Source organism: Prionailurus bengalensis, chromosome E3 (genome assembly GCF_016509475.1).
Source record: "Prionailurus bengalensis isolate Pbe53 chromosome E3, Fcat_Pben_1.1_paternal_pri, whole genome shotgun sequence".
Lineage (NCBI taxonomy): Eukaryota > Metazoa > Chordata > Mammalia > Carnivora > Felidae > Prionailurus > Prionailurus bengalensis.
In genome coordinates, this window is record NC_057357.1 from 4,475,790 (window position 1) to 4,496,096 (window position 20,307).

General features: G+C 53.2%; 2 protein-coding genes across 2 annotated transcripts in view; both read right to left on the minus strand.

The window, feature by feature from the left end:
- RADIL (Rap associating with DIL domain) overlaps nucleotides 1–10,805 on the minus strand; it is a 60,678-nt gene extending 49,873 nt beyond the window's left edge. The window contains exon 1 of the mRNA XM_043559583.1: nucleotides 10,271–10,805. Within this exon, the coding sequence (XP_043415518.1) occupies nucleotides 10,271–10,805 (535 nt within the window). The remainder of the gene's footprint in view (nucleotides 1–10,270) is intronic.
- Nucleotides 10,767–20,307, minus strand: part of MMD2 (monocyte to macrophage differentiation associated 2) — a 63,579-nt gene continuing 54,038 nt past the window's right edge. Inside the window, exon 8 of the mRNA XM_043559591.1 lies at nucleotides 10,767–10,869. Within this exon, the coding sequence (XP_043415526.1) occupies nucleotides 10,819–10,869 (51 nt within the window). The 3' untranslated portion in view covers nucleotides 10,767–10,818. The remainder of the gene's footprint in view (nucleotides 10,870–20,307) is intronic.

The window sequence follows — 20,307 nt, forward strand, 5'->3', positions numbered from 1 at the left end:
CAAATCTTTCCAGCCTCTTTGGAAGACATTCTGTTCTTTCCTGTTTTCTTTCTACCTTTTATTCATTGAACACTAACCTTACTTAATATTCTATAACTAACGGTTCCTACTCTTAATATTCCTGATAATCTGATTCTAGCTTGTTTTCTACCAACTCAGACCAACATCATTTCACGTGTCTTGTAATTTTGGGACTGTGAGCTCATCTCTGGTGAGGCTTGGGATGCCTGTGTGGATGTCCTCCCAAAGAGGATTTGCTTTGTTTCTATCAGATGTCTTTGTACGTTATCAAATTGTACAGTGTAATTTAATTCCTCTTCCAAGGACTAGCCAGATTACCAGAGTAGTGCGATTTTGAACCCCGAACACATGTGAGAGGAAAAGTATTTTTCCATTCTAGGGGAGTTTTCCCCACCCGGACCCCAGGTCAAGAAAGAGAACTCTAGGGGCGCCTGCATGGCCCATTCGGTTGAACGTCCGACTCGATTTCAGCTCAGGTCATGATCCCAGGGTCGTGGGCTTGAGCCACGTGTTGGGCTCCATACGGGGAATGGATCCTGCTTAAGATTCTCTTTCTCTCTTTCTCCCTCTGCCCCTCTCCCCCATTGTGTGCTCTCTGTCTGCCTCTAAAATATTAAATAAATAAATAAATAAATAAATAAATAAATAAATAAGGAATGAAGGAGGGAGGGAAGGAAGGAAGGAAGGAAGGAGGGGAGGAAGGAGGGAGGGAAGGAAGGGAAGAAGGAGACAGAGAGGGAAGGAAGGAAGGGAAAGAAGGAAGGAAGGAGGGAGGGGAGGGAGGAAGGGAAGGAAGGGGGAGGGAGGGAAGGAAGGAAGAAGGAAGGAGGGGAGGAAGGAAGGAGGGAGGGAAGGAAGGAAGGAGGGAGGGAGGAAGAAAGATAACACCTTGTCATCTCCTTTCACCAGGTAGCAGGTTCTTCCTACCCCATCTTTTCATTCAGCGTGTCACCCTTTGAGAGTTGCGACCATATCTGGGAGTGTCAGTTCCATTTCTCTACCTCTGTAGGTCCCGAAGCTCTGCCTCTTTCCTGGGCAGCTGCTAAAATAAAGGTTCTTGGTTACAAGGACTGGCAAATGCCTCCAGAGCCATGAGAGCTTTAGAATCAGTTAAGTTTCTGAGGTTTCAAAGTACCTCTTTGGGGTTCTTTCAACCCTGCTGACCTACCTTATTTTCTTAGGCACTCGGCTTGGCATCTTAAAGGAGAATTTTTTTTTTTATGTTTCAACCAACCCTTCCAGGTACTCTATACAGAAAGATTTTCTAGGGTAAGTAATCCCACGTATTACAAGAATAGAAGTACCTGGTTTTCAGCCCACTTCAATACGGCTTGCATGCTCCACTTTCCAGCAGCACAGCTCTCAGCAAGGTCTTTGGTGACTGCCATGTCGTTGAATCCAATGGTCTACATTCTTTTGGTCTACGGTGGCCTCTTCTTGGCCTCCGTGGCACCACACTCTTTGTCCCGCCTTGTGCATCTCTTGGCCTCTCCTCAGCCTATAAGGCTATGACTTAGCCTCTAGAGTTGGTGTCACTCCAGTTTCCGTTATCAAGCCCTCGTTTCTCTTTATCACATATACATTCGCTGCCTAGAGGATCTCAGTTTTCACAGCTTTAAATATCAACTATTTACGGCTTAATTCAAGTTTTTGTAACAGACTCTCTTCTAAGCTGCAGATGCATATTATCTGACTTCCTGTCTACCACCTCCGTTGAATGTCTCAAACTTAACATAGTCCAAAGAGACCTCTTAGTCCTCCCTCCATAATTTGTTTCTCTCTCAGTAGTCACCGTTTAGGGCATGGCATCTCCATCCACCCAACTGGGCATACCAGAAACCTGGCAGTCATTCTCAGCATCTCCCTCTTTCTCACACTCAACATCTAGTTCTTTACAAATATTAGTGATTCTGCCTCCAGAATATACCTGCAATTCATACACTTCTCCCTACGTGTTCCCTCCGAACTCTACTGGAGGCTACCACCAACTCTCATCTAGGTTCCTACAATAATCTAATCATCTCCTATTACTGACCTTTTCAGGTATTTTCTTTTTTTAAATATTTTTTTAGTATTTATTTCGTTTAGAGAGAGAGACAGACAGAGTGCCAGCGGGGTAGGGGCAGAGAGAGAGGGAGACACAGAATCCGAAGCAGGCTCCAGGCTCCGAGCTGTCCGCACAGAGCCCGACGCGGGGCTCAAACTCCCGAACCGTGAGATCGTGAGCCGAGCCGAAGTCAGTTGCCCCACTGACTGAGCCACCCAGGCGCCCCTCAAGTATTTTCTGCCTGGGAGCCAGAGTGGTATTTTAACCCCTTCGGGGCCTCCCATTATACTCAGTCTAAATCTAAAATACCCAACGACCCAAGCTTGTCTGTCTTTCCCCTGCCCATCTCCCCAGCCCCACGGCCCACGGCTCCCCCCACGCTCCAGCCACACGGGCCTCCTTTCAGTGCCTTGAATTTGCTTCATTCTCTCTCCTCCTGGAGTCTGTACACAGCTGTTCCCTCTGCCCAGAGAGCTCTTCCCGCCCCACCAAGTATCTGCTGCCGTTCACCTGATTAATGTGTCGTCATCTTTAAGACTGGCTTACATTTTACCTCCTCAGTGAGAATTTCCCTAACCTTCATGCGAAATTAGCTCATGTGCTTTTCCTCCGTAGCACATATCACAATGTGTAAGTATGGTTTTCGTGTGATTATTTCTTGGTCTTTACTTCCCACTAGACTCTTAAGCTCCATGAGAACACAACGTCTTTGTTTTGTCAACTGCTATATATCCAGCACCTAACAGAGTAGCGCCCAACAAATATGTGCTGACAAATTAGTGAATGAGCACAAAAAATAAAATTCTTTCTCCTTCGAGTCACTGGCTAATCAATATCCAGAAGACGCAGTTCTTGAATTTCGATTAGGTAGAGGCCGGTTTCAAATGTACACACTGGGAAATCATCGTGCGACTCGGTTCACAGTTACTCAGACCAGTTGGCTACAGGGACTTTCTAACAGCTGTGTGCCTCTAGGACCCTTGCTACATTAACATTACAGCACCTTTTGACTTAAGAGCGATTCCAAGGGAGATCTTTGAGGGCCGGGGGCTCATACTCCGTGCCTAAGGATGCGGAAGGACCACACAAGAAAGCACAGCATCGTCATGGCAGCCTTTCTGGAGAAGCTGCTGTCCGTCAGCGCTTAGTAGGAAACAAATGCCCTCCGAGGACTCTGCACAGACCCTCAACAGGGTGGGAGCGCCAGTGTTTGTAGTGGGAAGAAGCTGGATGCGACCTGAGTGCCCGTGATTAGGGGAATGGATAAGGTGGTTTACGTAGGCGATGGAAAACCAGGTCTGAGTGAAATTTACAGCACCACAGGTAGACCTTAATCTTATTATACACGGTCCTCAGTTGAAGAGAAAGTTTAAGCTCTGATACAGTCAAATCCATCTACCTCTTCCCCTTATGGTTTGTGCCTTTTAAGCCTTCTCTATGAAATCTTTCTTCTTTTGGCTGAAGCCAGTCATCCCAACACCATTTATAAAATCCTTTCCCCACAATCTGTGACGCAATCTACACTGTGCCAAATTCCCACCGGGTCAGTCAACACAGGTCTGCCTCTGCCTTCTCTACTCTGTTCCTTCCGTCGGCTTGGATGTTCCCGTCCACGGACCACATGCCTTCAGTTACCACGACTTTATCACCTATCTCAGAGCTTAGGAGATCAATACCCCCTACCCCTGCTCATCCTGTTCAGACCTATCTTGGGCATTCGAGAACCGGTATTCTTTCACAAAGATGGACTCAGTCTCTGCAAGGACAGCACAGCAAAGAAGGGGGACTTGGGCCTCATTTACTGCTGTCACTCTGGACACATCTGAATGTGTGTCCCAGACCTCAGCGAACATTTCTGCCACGTCAACCTTCAGAAGGAAGAAAAGATAGTTGGCTAGCATTCTCTGTTTACGTGAGTATATCATCTAAAACCCTGAGAGGGGGCGCCTGGGTGGCCCAGTGGGTTAAGCGTCTAACACTTGATTTCGGCTCAGGTCACGATCTCACGGTTCGTGAGTTCAGGCCCCCCCTCCACCCTGTCGGGCTCCATGCTGGGTGTGGAGGCTGCTTAAGAGTCTCTCTCTCCCTCTCCCTCCTGCAATTGAGCTTACTCTCTCCCTAAACAAATGAACAAATAAATAAATCCATGAGATAAACTATTCTATGTGATTTAAATATATCCCCCAAAATCTTTCCCCAAAATTATAAGTCACTTTTGGGAACCAACAGATACGAACACGGTTTAAGTGGTAATAAAACATAGTGGTTAATATGTTAATACTTCTTGGAAATGCTTCACACGGTTAACCCAAGTGAGGTCTCTCTTGCCGTGTAACCAAATGCAAAATTTTGCTTTTATGTCTGCCTCCTTCAAGACCACTTTCAAGAGGCTGATTCATTTTACTGCGGTTTGGTACAACACAGAAGGGCCTCGGGAACCAGGTGGATTTGTTGTACTAGTTAGACAGCAAATGCTGGCTAAATGAGTGGTTTTATTTTATTTTTTTCTTTTTAAATTTTTTTTTCAACGTTTATTTATTTTTGGGACAGAGAGAGACAGAGCATGAACGGGGGAGGGGCAGAGAGAGAGGGAGACACAGAATCGGAAACAGGCTTCAGGCTCTGAGCCATCAGCCCAGAGCCCGACGCGGGGCTCGAACTCACAGACCGCGAGATCGTGACCTGGCTGAAGTCGGACGCTTAACCGACTGTGCCACCCAGGCGCCCCCTAAATGAGTGGTTTTAAATCTACTTCTAGACTTTTAAAATCAGTTTCACCAAAACTATGAAGAGGTTTTAGGAAATCTGAGTTCAGTGCTGTTCAGTTCACGGAATCGCTAGTTATTCGTGCCAACCAATAAACATCCGCTCTCACCTTGGGAGCATCCCGACTGGGGGCCAAATGTGAAGAAAGGTGCAGGCCTGTGGCTCCAAGGGGCTGACAGGTGTCTGGTATTCTCTCTCATCCCGTCAACCTGACACCTAATCCCTTCCGGCCCAACCCCCCAGGAGGGCCTGCACCCCCCACAGGCACGCACTTCCCTCATTGGCTAAATCCCTTCCCTGCCCCGTCCACACCGGCCCTCCCCAGCCGGTTCCTCTTACCTGTCACATCTTCCGAATGTTTTGTGCCCGCTCTGCCCACCCCCTGTGTTTGCTGTGGGAAGCACGGAGCACCTGACTTGGGAGGCTCCTCATAGGACGAGGTGGCAAGTCCCGGGGAAGGGGGTGGTGCCGCTAGCCAGGCCCCGGGCGGGCGCCACCCAGCTTCCCAGAACAGGGCCACGAAGCTGCCTCTGCTGCTGCCACTGCGCTTCTCTGTGATGCTGAAGACTTAACTTAAAAAAAAAAATCTATGCAGTGAATTAAAGGATAAGATGGGCTGTGAGCAACTAACCATTCAATTTTATGTTCTCTCTGAATTAAAAATCCTCAAAAATGTCTTTTAAGCTCAATTACTTTTCTACTTTTAGATTGATGAGGAAAGTTAGGGGTTGTCTTGCTTTCTACCAAACCACGTAAGATAAATGCTGCCCACAATGAGTCCATCACCGCAAATACGCTCAAAGAGTCTCACTCAAGACCCACAAGGCGATTCCTCCTAAAATAAAAGGAGAAGAAAATCCAGATCGCCTCCTTCATCCTGAGAGAAGTTATTAAAGATCAGATCCACGGCGAAAGAAAAAACGTCAAAAGCACAGAGAGGCCGGGGGACATGTGAGGACAGAATTCACAGTGCACAATCGGTGGGTGGAGACAGCAGAGGGCCCCCCTGAAACCTCAACATCCCTGTCTGTCACCGGGGCCAAGGCCCTGCCTGCCCATCCATGGAGGAGAAGGTGGGAGGAACCACATACTCAGAGTCAGGTGCTCAGAGACGACCTCTCCACCACCCCCGGCCTCTCCAGCTGGGCCTAAAGGAGAAAGGAGTGTGGCGGGCTGCACGCTCAGGTACCCGAGGGACACACTCCCAGTCGCTCGAAGCCACAGCTGGCACTAGTGGACTGCCACGCGGTTGGAACACCACCCTCTCGCCGCCCCGTCTCCAACCCCTAGCATAGAAAACGGACGGGGCGCCCGGAGTGGCTCAGTCGGTTGGGCGTCCGACTTCGGCTCAAGTCACGATCTCACGGTTCACGGGTTCGAGCCCCATGTCAGGCTCTGTGCTGACAGCTCAGAGCCTGGGGCCCGCTTCGGATTCTGCATCTCCCTCTCTCTGCCCCTCCCCTGCTCGCACTGGCTCGCTCACTCGCTCTCAAAAATACACACTAAAAAAATTTTAAAAAGAAAAGAAAATGGAGCCAAACTCTGGAGTCTTGGATGCATGTGGAAAGTGAAACTTGGGAGCTGGCTCTCCTTCCATGCATCAGTACTTCAATGGGCTTTTAATGAGCACCTACTGTATGCCCCCATACCGTGTAGACGGTTAGTCACAAGCCCAGTGACAGAGGCAGAGATGCCTGGAATGCATGGCCTGCACACCTCGAGTCACAGTGGCTTCAGAAATGCTCTAAGCTGGCCTTCTTCTAAGAAGACACCCAAAGAAGAGAAGGAGACACCGCCTGCAGGGGACAGAACAATGCCAAGCCTCTGAGGGCCACGCAGGCCACACAGAAAAGGCATCCACAGGCAGAAAAAGAAGCTCCATATGTCACCCTCAAGACACTGGGCTTTCAGGGCGCCGAGTCCTCAGGAAGCCCCGGGAGGGAGAGTGCGGCCTGAGGGTCACAAAGGCACGTGGCCGCTGGCCCCAACGGTGAGGCGCTCGGTGCAGCCGCTCCGTCCGGTTCAGCGGCTCCGTGTCCTGGCAAGTTTGCCCCCCGGGCTACCTGGAAATGCCCAGAGACACGTTAGGTTGTCACAGTCGGCAGGGGTGCTGCTAGCATCTAGCGGGCAGAGGCCTGGAACGTCGCCGAATCCCCGCCAATGCGCACAGGTTGGCCCGCACAGCAAACTACTGACCTAACTTGTCCCTGAGGCCAAGGTTGAGAAATCGAAGCTGAACACACACTTCCGTCCTGAGGACGCAAACGCACCTTCTCTCTCGCCCTCCCCACGCCACTGACGAAGACCACGTGGCCCGGTTGTCACCCCACCCCGAAGTGCACAGAAGTGATTGTTGTCTCTGTCGGTGACGAGACGCAGAGGCCTGTCAGTGCTCCCGGCCCTGGACACCAGCCTTCCGGGAAAACGCACACAGGAGGGGCCTCGCGGCGCCCCCCCACACACCAGCCGCCCCCTCCCAGAGCAGACACACAGTATTTTGAGACTCTGGAAATCAGGGGAGCCGGCAGCTGCAAAAAGACAATATTTATGGAAAACAAAACCCAAAGTGTCCGAGTGCGTGACTACGGGTGCGTGACAAGGGTCCGAACGGGGAAGGAGAGCTCGTGGATCCTCGTCCCAGCGCCACGGGGAAACCTCTGGCACACCCTCCTTCGCCCCGGGATTGTGAGCGGACCCCAGCCTGCAGGAGAGGGGCCCGTGGGGGGTCCCCAGCACCCGGCACCCGCTCCCAGCTGCTCCTCAGCTCCAAAGAGCAGCCCTGAGGGGGCGTCGGCTCCGGCTTACTCTGAACCAAGACTAGGGAGCCCCGGCTCACTAGCGACCGGAGGAGTCCTTCACTGCGACAGTGCTCGGTCACCTGAAGCCAGAGAAGGCCAGCGTTAACTCCCGCGCACGCACATGCACACACACCTGCACACGTGTGCACACACACAGGCAGTCCCTTGCCTTTACCACCACTCTTTCCAGATGCCTCACTAGAATTGTAGGGTCAACCTCCCCTGCTCTTTGGGGGAAAAGACGCACAGAGAAGCCCTGGAGCGCTGCTCTGCGGTGGAATCACCACCGTCCCAGGCCCTAAAACGCTCCACCTCTGTGGGCGTTGATTTCACCACTGCAAATGCCACCACACAGCCTCGGCGCGGCACACAGGCCAGCCGGGCACCCAGAGGACGGCCAGGTGCTGGGGGCATCTCCCAAGCAGGGCAGACCAACAAGCTGGAGATTCTTTCTCGTTATCAGACTTGACACAGGAACACCAGGTCAACACCAAACACCCCCTTCAGGTCCTCGGGGTCCGCTCGGACAGCTCAGCCTCCGCAGGCCTCACCGCACCATCTCTACCGTCGCTGGCAGGGGGACAGCACGGTCAGGAGGCCCCGCAGTCCCGGACCACGCCCCAAGGGAAAGCCAGCAGCAAAGGGTGATTCCCTGGGGTCCAGGAGGCCTGCTTCAGGCAGGTAACACAACCCGCCTCCGGCCCGGCCAAGTGTGTCCGTGAGACCGGTCCCATTCAATGGACTCTTTATTTGAAAGGTTTTGCAAAACCAATGCCAAGTTGAATAGGCCGTGGGCAATGCGGCCTTCTCTTGCCTCGACTGATGTAAAAGGAACACCGTCCGTAAGGGGTTGGCGAACAGGAGATAAAGACCCCCTTCCTACAGATGGCCTCTGGCCCCTGGTCCCCTCACCTGTGCAATACAGAGCAAGCTTTCCAACGTCCTAGCCGACACCCGGGGCCCAGAGACCCACGTGCTTTTGCCCTCCGCCCCGCAGAACAAACACCGAGCAGGACAATGACCACGAGCTGAACACCAGCGGCCTCTCAGCAGGTCTGCCCGGCCTCCTGGGGCATCTTCTGAATGACGGGGCCAGAGTGCGCTGGATCGAGGCAAGGCAGGGCCGGATGGAACGCCAGACCCTGGGCCCACAAGGTAGGGACGTTAGGGTGCTGGGCCAGGGAGAGTTGACTGCAAAAATGTCAACTCCAGTTGGCGAGCTTTTTACTGCCGCCCCGTGCCAGCAACTCCAAATGGCATCAGCGATCAGATGTCCCCCCTGTCAGTAGGACCCCCAACTTCTGCCTATAAGCACACAGGATAAACTGCTTACCACGTACAGGAAACGTCAACAATAATACACAACTCTAACTCCCTGGGCGTCTGCCAAGCACCATGCTAAGTGCTTTGCGTACATCGCTAACGCCCGTGACTGGGAAGTCATGCCCCCATTATCCAGATCAGGAAACTGAGGCCACACGGGTGAAGTGATCTGCCCGAGGTAACAGAGGACCGCTGCTGCTGAATGCCAACCGCGGCACACCCCTGGACTGTGGGACACGGAGGTCCCCATCAGGCCTGAGTGACCCCGGTCCCTGGAGTTCCACTGCTCATCTCCACACTGAAGGTACAAAGCGGGCCCCACGCCAGAAGCAGAACTAGAGAAAAGGAGCATTTGCAACCCCTCGGGGGCACACACAACAGGTCAGGAGTGCTCAAGGCCTCTTTCGATCCTGGGATATTGTGAAATCAAATGACAAGTCCCCTAAGGCCGTTAAACATCCTTCCGCTGAGGACCACAGAACACAAGCCCCTTTTCTGCATAAAGCCACCATTTTCTACAAGAAATTAAGAAAAAGTCAACTATGATCTGAGATACACCGAACAGTCTTTTGGCTTTGGAAGAAAATGATTTTTTATGGCGTTTACCTATTAAGATAATCAGTTCCTCTCCACCAGCCGAACCAGCCAAACAGACAGACACAGAGCCCTGGCCCACAGGCCTCCAAATGCCCCAGGCACCCCGTCACCTCTGGAGACCCTTCACACCTCCTTGTCCCTTCAGTGGACTGTTCCAAAGACTCACCCCACACCTCGGGCACCGTGGGACTTCCCGTAACCCCTCGGCCACCTGCGCGGCTGTGCACGGCTGTCTGCACCAAAGGACATGACTGGGGAGCTGGAACAAAGGAGGGACCTGCCCTACGACACTGCAAGACTCCATCAGGAGCCACTACAGCACGCGCACGTGTCCCGCAGTATAGACCAACTGCAGTCTCCACAGCAACTTTGATTAAGAAGTCCTCAAGGGGCGCCTGGGTGGCTCAGTCGGTGGGCGTCCGACTTCCGCTCAGGTCATGATCTCACAGTTCGTGAGTTCGAGCCTCGCGTCAGGCTCTGTGCTGACAGCTCAGAGCCTGGGGCCTGGTTCAGAGTCTGTGTCTCCCTCTCTCTCTGCCCCTCCCCTGCTCACACTCTGTCTCTCTCTCAAAAATAAAATAAACATTAAAAAAAAAAAAAAAAAAGTCCTCAGACGCCGTGACAGACGAGTTTTCCCCCAAACGGATCCCCGAGCCTCTGCCTTTTTCATTCTCCCCTGACCAGCCCCTGCTCTTCCTGAACCTTCTCTCGTTCTCACCTGCCGTCATGGTGTCCACGTCCTTGGCTGCCAGCTCTTCCACGTCTGACCTCTTTCTCAGCTCAAACCTCCGGGACAAGCCCTCGCGGGGTTTCCATAATTCCTGGATCAGGAGGGGCTTCTCGTTGTCCCCAAACACCCGAAAGCCTTCGGCCCGCCACTGCTGCCCAGAGTCGCCGGCCTGGCCCACCACGTCGCACAGCACGTACTGGCTGGCGCACTCGGGGCTCAGGGCATAGCGCTCCAGGGCCTCCTTCACCAGCTCCTGGGCGCTGGACGTGCCCGTGGCCAGGACGCTCTTGTAGTGGGTGCCCGAGCAGACGCTGTCCCCGAACACCTTCAGGACCCCGGGGGCCGAGAGCTGGGTGGAGAGCTCCGCGGGGTCGTCGCTGGCGCCCAGGCTGGAAAAGGTGGTGTCCAGGTCGCGGTACTTGTAGCTCAGCGTCCGGGACAGCACGCTGGACAGCAGCTGGCTCTGCCGCTTTAGCTTGCTCTTGGTGGGTGGAGACATGATGAAGTGGGTCCCATAAAACATGGTGGGCCAGCCTTCATGGACAAGGACGGACGGCTCTGGCCGATGGCAGGGTAAAGGCCGTGTCCTGAGAGAAAAACGTAAGGCGGGTTAGCATCAACCATCGTGAGCGACAAGAGGGAGCGAGGCTCGGCCACCCGGGGCCCGGGGCCGCAACAGAGCCAGAGGGCATGCTACCTTCGGCCAAGTCTCCCCCCAACCCCACCCCGCCAAGCACCTGAGGCAGAATATGACTGCAACCAGCAGGGACTGCAAGGAACTAAGCAGCTCAGAATGGCCCGAAGCACCCTTCAAGGAAAGCCGTTTCCAGGAAGCACGATGAGGTCACCAAAAGGTAAGACACACTCGGCTGCAGGGTTCTGGCTTCTGGGACGTGCTGGGCACATGCGTCCTGCACGGTAGGCAGCCAAGAAAGAGGGGCAGCGGGCGTGGGGATGAGAGCGCTTGCTTGCCTGGCAGAATCGCCACAGGGCTGGCCAGGTCTCGTGGGAGGCAGCCCACGGAGGGCAGCAAGCCTGATCTCCCAAGCCCAGCCTCTCCGCCACCGCAGCGTCTAATACGGGAAATTCATCGCAAGCACGTGGATGGAGGAAAACAGGCAAAGTCGCAGGCACGTTAACAGAGTGGTAAGTGATCAGACATTCAAAACACAGACACCCCCCCCCCAAAATGCTGTCCCTCACTGGCCCTTGCCTGGCCCTACAACGTCCACACGACCACAGTGGACACAAAAGGGCTCTTCCAGAACCAGGGGAGGCATGACTGGAATGTATGCATTCCACCCACCGCATCCAGCCTGGTATTCAGGCCCTGTCCAGGCCACAGATGCAATCTTGCTGGGGAAATTAGAAAACAGCTCTGGGACACTTCGGTGTGTCTAAAAATCCTCCATCCAAAGCCCCTAGAGCTCGAAGGGTCTGAGAATTCTAAAGAGATATTTGCCAGGGTCTCCCGCAAGCACTGTAGGGAGCAGGAAGGCACGAGAAAAAGAAGAGTCTCTGCTTCATAAACACCAAGGCTTTGCAGCAAGTGGGGGACACTGGAAAATCTAGACCCATCACCTAACTACTGCACCCCACTTCTATGCTGCTGCCCTCGCCAAAGACAAAACCAGACAGGCTAACCAAGAAAAGTCTACTCTCCCAAGGCTCTGGAAACAGGGGCCTGGGTCCCACCTCCACTGTGACAAACATCAGCACTCATTCAGCTGAAGTCGGCGTCCCCAGTCCTGACCCACCTCTGGCTCCAGCAGCTCTGGAAAAGGCTTTCAGGAAGTGAGGCTGTCCGCCTAGGGCAGGAGAGAGTCACCAGGGAGCCTCGCGAACAAAAGAACCCACACTGCCCCCCCGCCCCCCCCCTGCCCAGGGAACTCGAAGCGTAAGGTGCTTGCAACACTGACACTGTGCTTGGGCCTCTTGCTAGTCGTGCACCCCGGCTTCGGTCACATGCGCTAAGTGTGTCCCTCCCTCCAGGGCTGCTGTGAAGGAAGCTCGGGAGCAGACCCTCCGCTCAAGTCCTCTAGAACCATCCGGGATCTGTCCGCCATCATACAACCCTCAGAAAAGCCTGAACTCTTCAAGCTGCTGCTGACAGCTTCACGCACCAAAGACTAGGTTCTGAACACTAACGTCTGCCCTTTGGAGGGGCGGGTGGGGGACCCTCCTCGTGTTGTACAGCCTGTCATTTATGCTTTACCACCGCAAAGCTGTTTTTTATGCAGTAGCTTTCTGAAGACTGGAGCTCGCGAGTTACGTACACAGCTTGCCTCTCAGGACACCCCGGCTCAGAAGCCTCTGGGCCAGCACCTTCTCAAAGGACCTGAACCCTCCACGGACACTTGGCTTAGCCGGCCTCCTCCTTCAAGCACAGGCCCCAGGGCCTCGGCCCAAACCCAAAGTGGCCCAGGGGCTTGGAAGCCTCTGCCTTTCAAGATGTCTGAACGTAAACTTGAATATCATGCCGAAAACTACGGGAAAGACGCCCAGATACTGCAGAGAAGGCAACGGCTATTGTGCGTCTGGCAGTGGGTCCGGGTTCCACAAGGTCTAAAGCGTATACAACTCTACTTTAATAGAAAGAAAGAAAGAAAGAACTAGAGGGGCCCCTGGGTGGCTCAGTCGGTTAAGTGTCTGACTCTTGATTTTGGCTCCGGTCATGATCTCTCAGGTTGTGGGATCGAGCCCCACATCGGGCTCTGCATTCACAGCTCAGAGCCTGCTGGGGATTCTCTCTCCCTCTCTCTCTGCCCCTGCCCTGCTCACTCATGCTCTCTGCCTCAAAATAAATAAACTTAAAAAAAACAAAAAAACAACTTACAACACTGCTAGGTCCCCTCCCTTCTCCTCAGCAGGATTCCGAAGCAAAGTCAGCAAAATCACGTCAAGACGAGAGAAAATGCAAGAGAGGGTGTGATCTGTTCTCTTCAGGAGCCCCTCCTTAAGCCCCAAGGAGCCCCGGCGAACACAGACCCCAGACTGTGTGGTCTGTGTTGTCAGGGAAGCCTTCTTCTCCTCGAGGGCATTCCCTTGGTGGCCATCTTCAGAGAGCAGCCACTGGTGGCGGCCACGTGTTCCCTCGCCAGCGTCCTTCACAGACAGAATGCGGAGGACAGCCTGTCTGTCACACTGTGCCGGACCCGTTTCCAGCAAGGGCAGGAGGGCAGGCGCCCCCCGGGGTCACCCGACCTGGGTTGGGGAGGCGTGACCCGCCTTGCCCTTTTCTGCCCCGTGCTCTACTCTTTCTCTTCCATACACATGTTTGGGGAAACGCGGGCCCAAGGGTGCAGGACACCGGCTGCTGCTTCTCTTAGAGAATGTTTTTCTCTTGTTCTCAAGGAAGAATCCGATTTCTGATGAAAACAGGCGTAAGTCACACCAGCGAGTGAAGCCAGCGAGGTCAGTGCCGGGCTGACGAAATGGGTGGAGGCGCACGGCCGGCCCAACAACACAATGTGGAACCCATTAGAATTTCCACCAGGACAGGGAAGGAAGAGGGCAGACTCAGGCTCTGCTTTATCCCCACCATCCATAAACTCTACCTTGACAGCTCCAGCCGAAGCAAGGCTCTCAAATACAAAAAGAATTTAATCAGATGTGATTCTGACATGCTACCCGCCTCAGAGGGGGCTTTTTCCACCAGTGGGATTAAGGACTGGCTCCTCTCTGGAATGCACGAGAGGTGGCCCCGTGCTAACTGGAGACACCTGTAATCACTGGCGACTGACAAAATTCTTTCGGGCAATTCAGATTAAGCAAACACTTGAGGGCGGGGGGCCGGTGCGCTGAGCCGGCGCGTCTGCAGCTCCCCCCGCGGTCCCACCAACCGGCTCCCTGACGGGAAATAAACCAGTTTCTTCCGCGGGGCCCCCAGGAGCTCCAGCTCAGCATCTGTTTTCTTAGATGCAGTATTTGTCGAGGGGCCGGAGGTGGTACAGAAATAGCTGGGAGACAATGCTTTCGGCTGGCACACGAGTGGGGAACGCGCTGCTGCGTGAACAGGAAAACCGGGACGGGCTGTGGGCGGGGGCGGGGGGGGGGAGAATGTCACCCGACCCTGGAGGGAGGGCGCGGACCCCCGCGCCCTGCTCCCCCGCGACGCCCGCAATGCCAGACCCCCCTCTAAGGGAGCACCAGGGAGGCTGAGGCCCAGGGTCCCCTGCAGTGAGGGGGGGGGGGCAGATTCCCGGGTCTCAGGGGATAGTGGCCTCAGGCGAACCCTGGAACCCGCGCTCGCCCCGCTTCGGGTCCCACCCCCCCCCCCGCCCCGGGACGGCGCCCGGGAGCCCGACCGTAGCCGGTCTCCATGGCAACCGGACAAGCCTGGCCAGAACTGCCCAAGAGATGCCCCGTGAGGGCCCCGTTGCCCCAGCACGCGCCCCGCGGCCTCCCCGCCGGCCGGCTCCGCGCCCCCGGCGCCCCGGCCGCCGCTCCTCGCGCACCCCGCACTCACCTCCGACACAGTCCGCCGCCGCTGCGTTCCCGCGCGGCTCCCACACCAACGTCGGCCCGCGCCCTCGACCCTCGCCCCGCGCCCGCGCGTGGCGCGGCGCCTCCTGCCGGCCGCCCAACGGACGGGGCGGGACCTTAGGGCGGGGCGAGGCCTTTCGGGGCGGGGCCCGACGGGCGGGGCGGTGTCTCCTCCCGCCGGCCACCCAACGGACGAGGACGAGACCCTGAGAAGGCGGGCCCTCAAGGGGGGGGCGGAGCTGGTGAGATGTTGGGCGGGGCGCCAGCGCCACCTGCCGGCCAATTAATGGGTGTGGGCGTGGCCTCCAAGATCGGGGCGGGGTCTCCAGATGAGGGCGGGCTAGCTGCAGAGAGACAGGACTAGGCGGCCCACCCCTGTCTCCAGCTCAAGAGGTGGGGCCTCTGCTGGAGAGGCGGGGCCACACTAAGCTCAGAGGCCACTTGCTCATCTAAGGCTCTGGGAGACCGGTGGGCTGTTGTGTCCCCACTTTGTAGTCCCCCAATGGACAGGACCAAGAAAAGGAGGGACAAGGGTAAAGCAAACGCTTACCAAAAGGGGAGCGGCCCCAATATACGAACATCTAAGACACTGAGAGGAGACAAGGGTGGCAGGTTCCATCTCCCCTACAATCTGTCCCCTACCCCGCAGCCAGAGTTTTAAATGACAAATCAAAACATGACGCCTCTGCGTAAAACGATGCAAAACGGGGCCAGGTCAGCTCCAGGGCTCTGGCCCAACAAGCTCGTTGGATAAGGTGTTTTAAAAGAAGCTCGTGTCCTTAAAACTCGCCTTGGCAACAGCCCTCCGGCTGGGGGAAAGACTTTCCCTTGGTGAAAGACTGTCCCTTTGTCACATGGGGGATTCATGTGGTCTTGGGTGTAGATGCATAATTCTACCCCTGGGAGTGAAGCTTTTTGCTGCCATCTTGCTATCGGGGTATAAATTCTTATAGTAACGATCGCATACATGCAGGAGGAAAGTGGAGGCTGGGAACGGATATCTATGAGACCACCTACCTACAGTGTGCCAGACCCTATGTGAGGGGCTCTAGCGAGGCCCCAGAGCTCACATCGACTCTTGTGACTCAGATGTTGTCGCTCTCACTTTGCAGACGACGAAATAAAGGTTCAGAGAGGCCGGGCAGGTGGAGCCAAGAACTGAGCCTGAGACCACGTGATCGAACAATCCCCTTTACAGGACTCCCCCCATACATGTAAGAACCTTTATAGGACTCCCCGTACACATATACACACGCCCAACCTTGACCCTCAAGAGGCAGGTATCAGGGCTGAAAGCAGAGCCTGGTTCTCACCATGACCCAGGCTCATCTCCCACTCCTCCCCGCACCCCTCTTCAGCAGGGGTTGCCAAACTATGGCCTCTGGGCTGCTGCTTTGATAAATAAAGTTTTATTGGAACAGAGCTACACCCATTTGTTTCTGTGCAGAAAGAGTTTGCCGGCCCCCCGCTCTTCAGGATCTAGCAATGCCAACTACTTGGCTCAGGCCTTGGAACACCTTTCCTCAAGTCTGTTCGTTTGCTGGGGCCGCCATAACAAAATACCACAAACCGGGCGGCTGCAACTGCAAATATTTATTTGCTCACAGTTCTGGAGGCTAGAGGGCCAACCAAGATCACGGCGTCCGCAGGTTTGGCTTCTCCTGAGGCCTCTGTCTTTGTCCTGCAGATGGCTGTCTTCTCCTTGCGCCCTCACATGGATGTCTCCCTGTGTGCCCCTCTGTGTCCTAATCTCTTACACGGACAGCAGCAGTCACACTGGATTAGGGCCCATCCCGATGACCTCGTTCTATCTTAATCACCTCTTAAAGGCCCTAACTGCAAATACAGTTGCATTCTGAGGCAGAGGGAATCAGGGCTTCAACCTAAGAATTTCAAGGGGACACAGTTTGGCCCCTAACCTTAATCGTCATCACCTGGCCAATTGGCACTCTTCCTTTAGGACTCAGGTTAGGCAGCCGACCTCCAAGGAGATCCCCAACAATTCACACCCTCTGGTGTTCACACCCCTGTGGGGTCCCCTCCCGTGCTGAAGAGCGCCTGACCTACGTAATCAACGAGATCTGCCAAAATGACAGCGTGACTTCTGGAGCTAAACCATAAAAGGCGTGGCTTCCTTGCTTTCTCTGGGATCCCTCGCTCTGGGGGAAGCTGCCGGTTGTGTTGAGAGAACACTCAAGCAGCCCTAGAGAGATCCACATGGTGAGAAACCAACAGCCAGCACCAGCCTGCCATCCACATGAGTGCGCCATCTTGGATGTGAGCCCTCCAGCCTCAACAACCTTCAGATGAATGCAGCCCTCACCAAGATGCTGACGACACCTCGTGAGGGACCCCGAGCCGGAACCGCCCAGCAAAGCTATGCCCCAATTCCCAGAAACTGTGCGATGATAAATGTTTCTTATTAATGTAAGCTACTGAGTTTGGGGACAGTTTGCTATGCAGGAATGGATAACTAATACGCTTTATCCAGGAAGGCCTCCCTGACTGCCGGAGTTGGGTCTAGACGCCTCCCCTGTGCTCCCCGTGGGTTCACATCATATCAAACTATGTTTCTTAAAGACAAATGAGATGTTACTCCTCGGCCCACGCTCCCCCATGACTCCCCTTTGCAGAGACTCAGGCAGGGCTCAAACCCTGTCCCAGCTGGCCCTGCTGACCGGCCCACTGCTCCCTCCATCACAGGGCTCCAGCCATACCAAACTCCTGCTTTCAAACGCTCTAAGCTCATTCCCTCCTCTGAAGCCTTCTTCCCTTTGCTGTCTCCTCTTCCTAAAATGCTCCTCCTTTTGTGTCTGAATGCTGGCACCTTCCTCTCATTAAAACTCAGCTCCCATTACTGTCTCCAGACCATTCTCTTGACGGTCATCCCTGTGGTCATTCTCTATCTCATTACCTGTTTTATTTCATTCATAGGCATGTATCACCATCTAAATGTATTTTCTGGAGTATTTAACGCCCACGGGCATCTGTGTTCTGTAAAGGGAGGGACTCCGACTGCCTATACTCAGTACCTACTAGGTAGGTGCTCAGTAGCAGTTAAATGAGTAAACAAAAGGAATGAAGAGATTCCCACCCATCTCCTTTGCTTCCCCTCAACTGGAAGCTTATCAAGGACAAGAACTGAGTTTTATTCATCTTCGTATCCCTGCTCCAGGCCCATGGGCAGGTGAGCAAAACCAGTCTAAACTATAAAGGGTTGAAGGCCTTTGGAAATCCACAAATAAAATGTTGTGTTGAGCTGCCCTCTGTGGCCACCAGAGGACACCAGAGTCCCGGGACTCAATCAACCAAAGGGGCAAAGGAGCCCAAAGAAAAAGCATCTGGTTAAGGTCAAAGTGCAGGTTTCCAGGGGTGATGGGTCTAGAGACAGAAAGCCAGGGCTCTTGAGGGGACCAGAAGACAAGGGCAGGTGGCAGCAGGCACATGGAGAGCCTTAGATCCTGGCCCTTCTTTCTGGCCGCATCACTAGAAGGGGTTGGCCAAACAATCCTGGGATCCCATTCCTGATGAACTCACTGCCACAACCCATAAATAGCAGTGCTCCGGGTTGGGCCATTCCTTGTACACTCATCAGTCAAAACTCAGCGATTGTTATTTTTCTTGGCACATCATATGCTGAGCAACTTCCAGTCAACAATGTATGCCCTGGGAAAGCACACGGTACCAGGACTCATGATATTTGAAATTATTCAATTTAAAGTTGATACGTCTATTCTGATGTAGATTTCTAGTAAGCTCAGTAAGCTCCAGTAAGCTTACCTGATGTAGCTCAGGTAAGATATTTAACTGGAAAACAGGAATTCAAGTCATATATATGGGAAATGAAGCCAGAGGTCATAGATGTGTTCAGCTCAAACAAAGGGTTCAGTGCCATTAAAATAAGTGATGTCAAGTCACTTTACTCTTGAGTGTTCGTTTAACAGCACTTGAACATTTACTTGACTGTTAAAGATTTTAGTCTGGGTGGGACTTAAATAATCTACCCCCGCAGTTAATCAATCAACTATTCAGGTAGTGAAGCCTCTGGAAATTCTAGTCCCGGTCTTGGGACTGGGGAACATGTTGAAAAGTTGTTTTTCAATCCCAAGTAGGAGTTAGAATCAATTTCATCAGCCAAAAATATCACCCTGTGATACGATCACAACATAAAATCACAAACATGACCACATGTGGTCTCGAGAAAACACACTCCCCTTGATCTTGAGAGGGCGTCCCCCCCCCCCCCCCGTGAGGACTTTTTAGCAGTGTCCAACGGTAGAACACGGCAGGCAGAAGTGAAGTTACACGACTTCCAAGGCTAGGTCATGAACAACATTACGTCTCCTGCCTGGCTCTTTCTTTCTCTTGGGACCCAGCTGCCACATTGTAAAGGGAAACCCAGACCAACATTTCACTTGTGGGTATGGATTAAAATATCTTTGCTTGGGGCACCTGGGTGGCTCAGCTGGTTAAGCATGTGACTCTTGATTTTGTCTCAGGTCATGATCTCCTGGTTGTGAGATCAAGCCCCACCTTGAGCTCAGTGCTGGGTATGCAGCCTGCTTAAGATTCTCTCTCTCCCTCTGTACCTCCCCTACTCATGCTCTCTAACAAAAGAAAGGGAAGGGGAGGGGAGGGAAAAGAAAGCAAAAAGAAAAAAAAGAAAAAAAAATGTCTTTGGGGGCACTTGGGTGGCTCAGTCAGTTAAGCATCCGACTTCAGCTCAGGTCATGATCTCAGTGTTCATGGGTTCCAGCCCTACATCGGGATCTGTGCTGACAGCTCAGAGCCTGGAGCCTTTGAATTCTGTGTCTCCCTCTCTCTCTGCCCCTCCCCTGCTTGCACTCTGTCTCTCTCTCTCAAAAATAAGTAAACACTTTTAAAAAATTAAAAAGAAAAATAAAAAATAAACATTAAAAATAATGAAAAAGAAAACAAAAGATGTCTTTGCTTTTGATGTTTTCACAGCTGGAACCTTACCGACCATGGAAAAAGACTGTCTTTTCCAGGGGTAGCCATGAGAGATATTTATGATTATGGATGTTTTAAGCCACTATATTTTAGGATAATTTGTTTTACCGCAACAGACAGCTAATGCAAGCTTTTTAGTTTACTTCATGCTTTTCTAAATATTCCAAGTTTTCTATAGTGAACAGAGACTGCTTTTATAAAAAGAATGGACAGATGTTATTTGTAAGAAGACAACTGGGCCAGAGTGAGGCATCTTGAATTTTTATTTTTTTTTTAATTCTTTCTACTCCACTGGGAACAAGAACATTCACAGACAGGATTATTCCTCTTCCTACAAATGTTTATCAAACGTTGTGTTAATACAAAATCGCAATTTCACAAACACAGAGAGGGTCCAATACCAGCAGGACATTTTAAAAAAGTCATGCCACAGATGCCAGTCCCCGACGCCGTAGACACTCTAGGTCTAGAAAGACGAGTGTAAAAGACAGTCAGAGCTCCCGCTTCCCCCTCCCCGCCCCCCCCAAGAAAGGCTTTAACAAGCAACAGGAACCATTCCTGCACAGAAG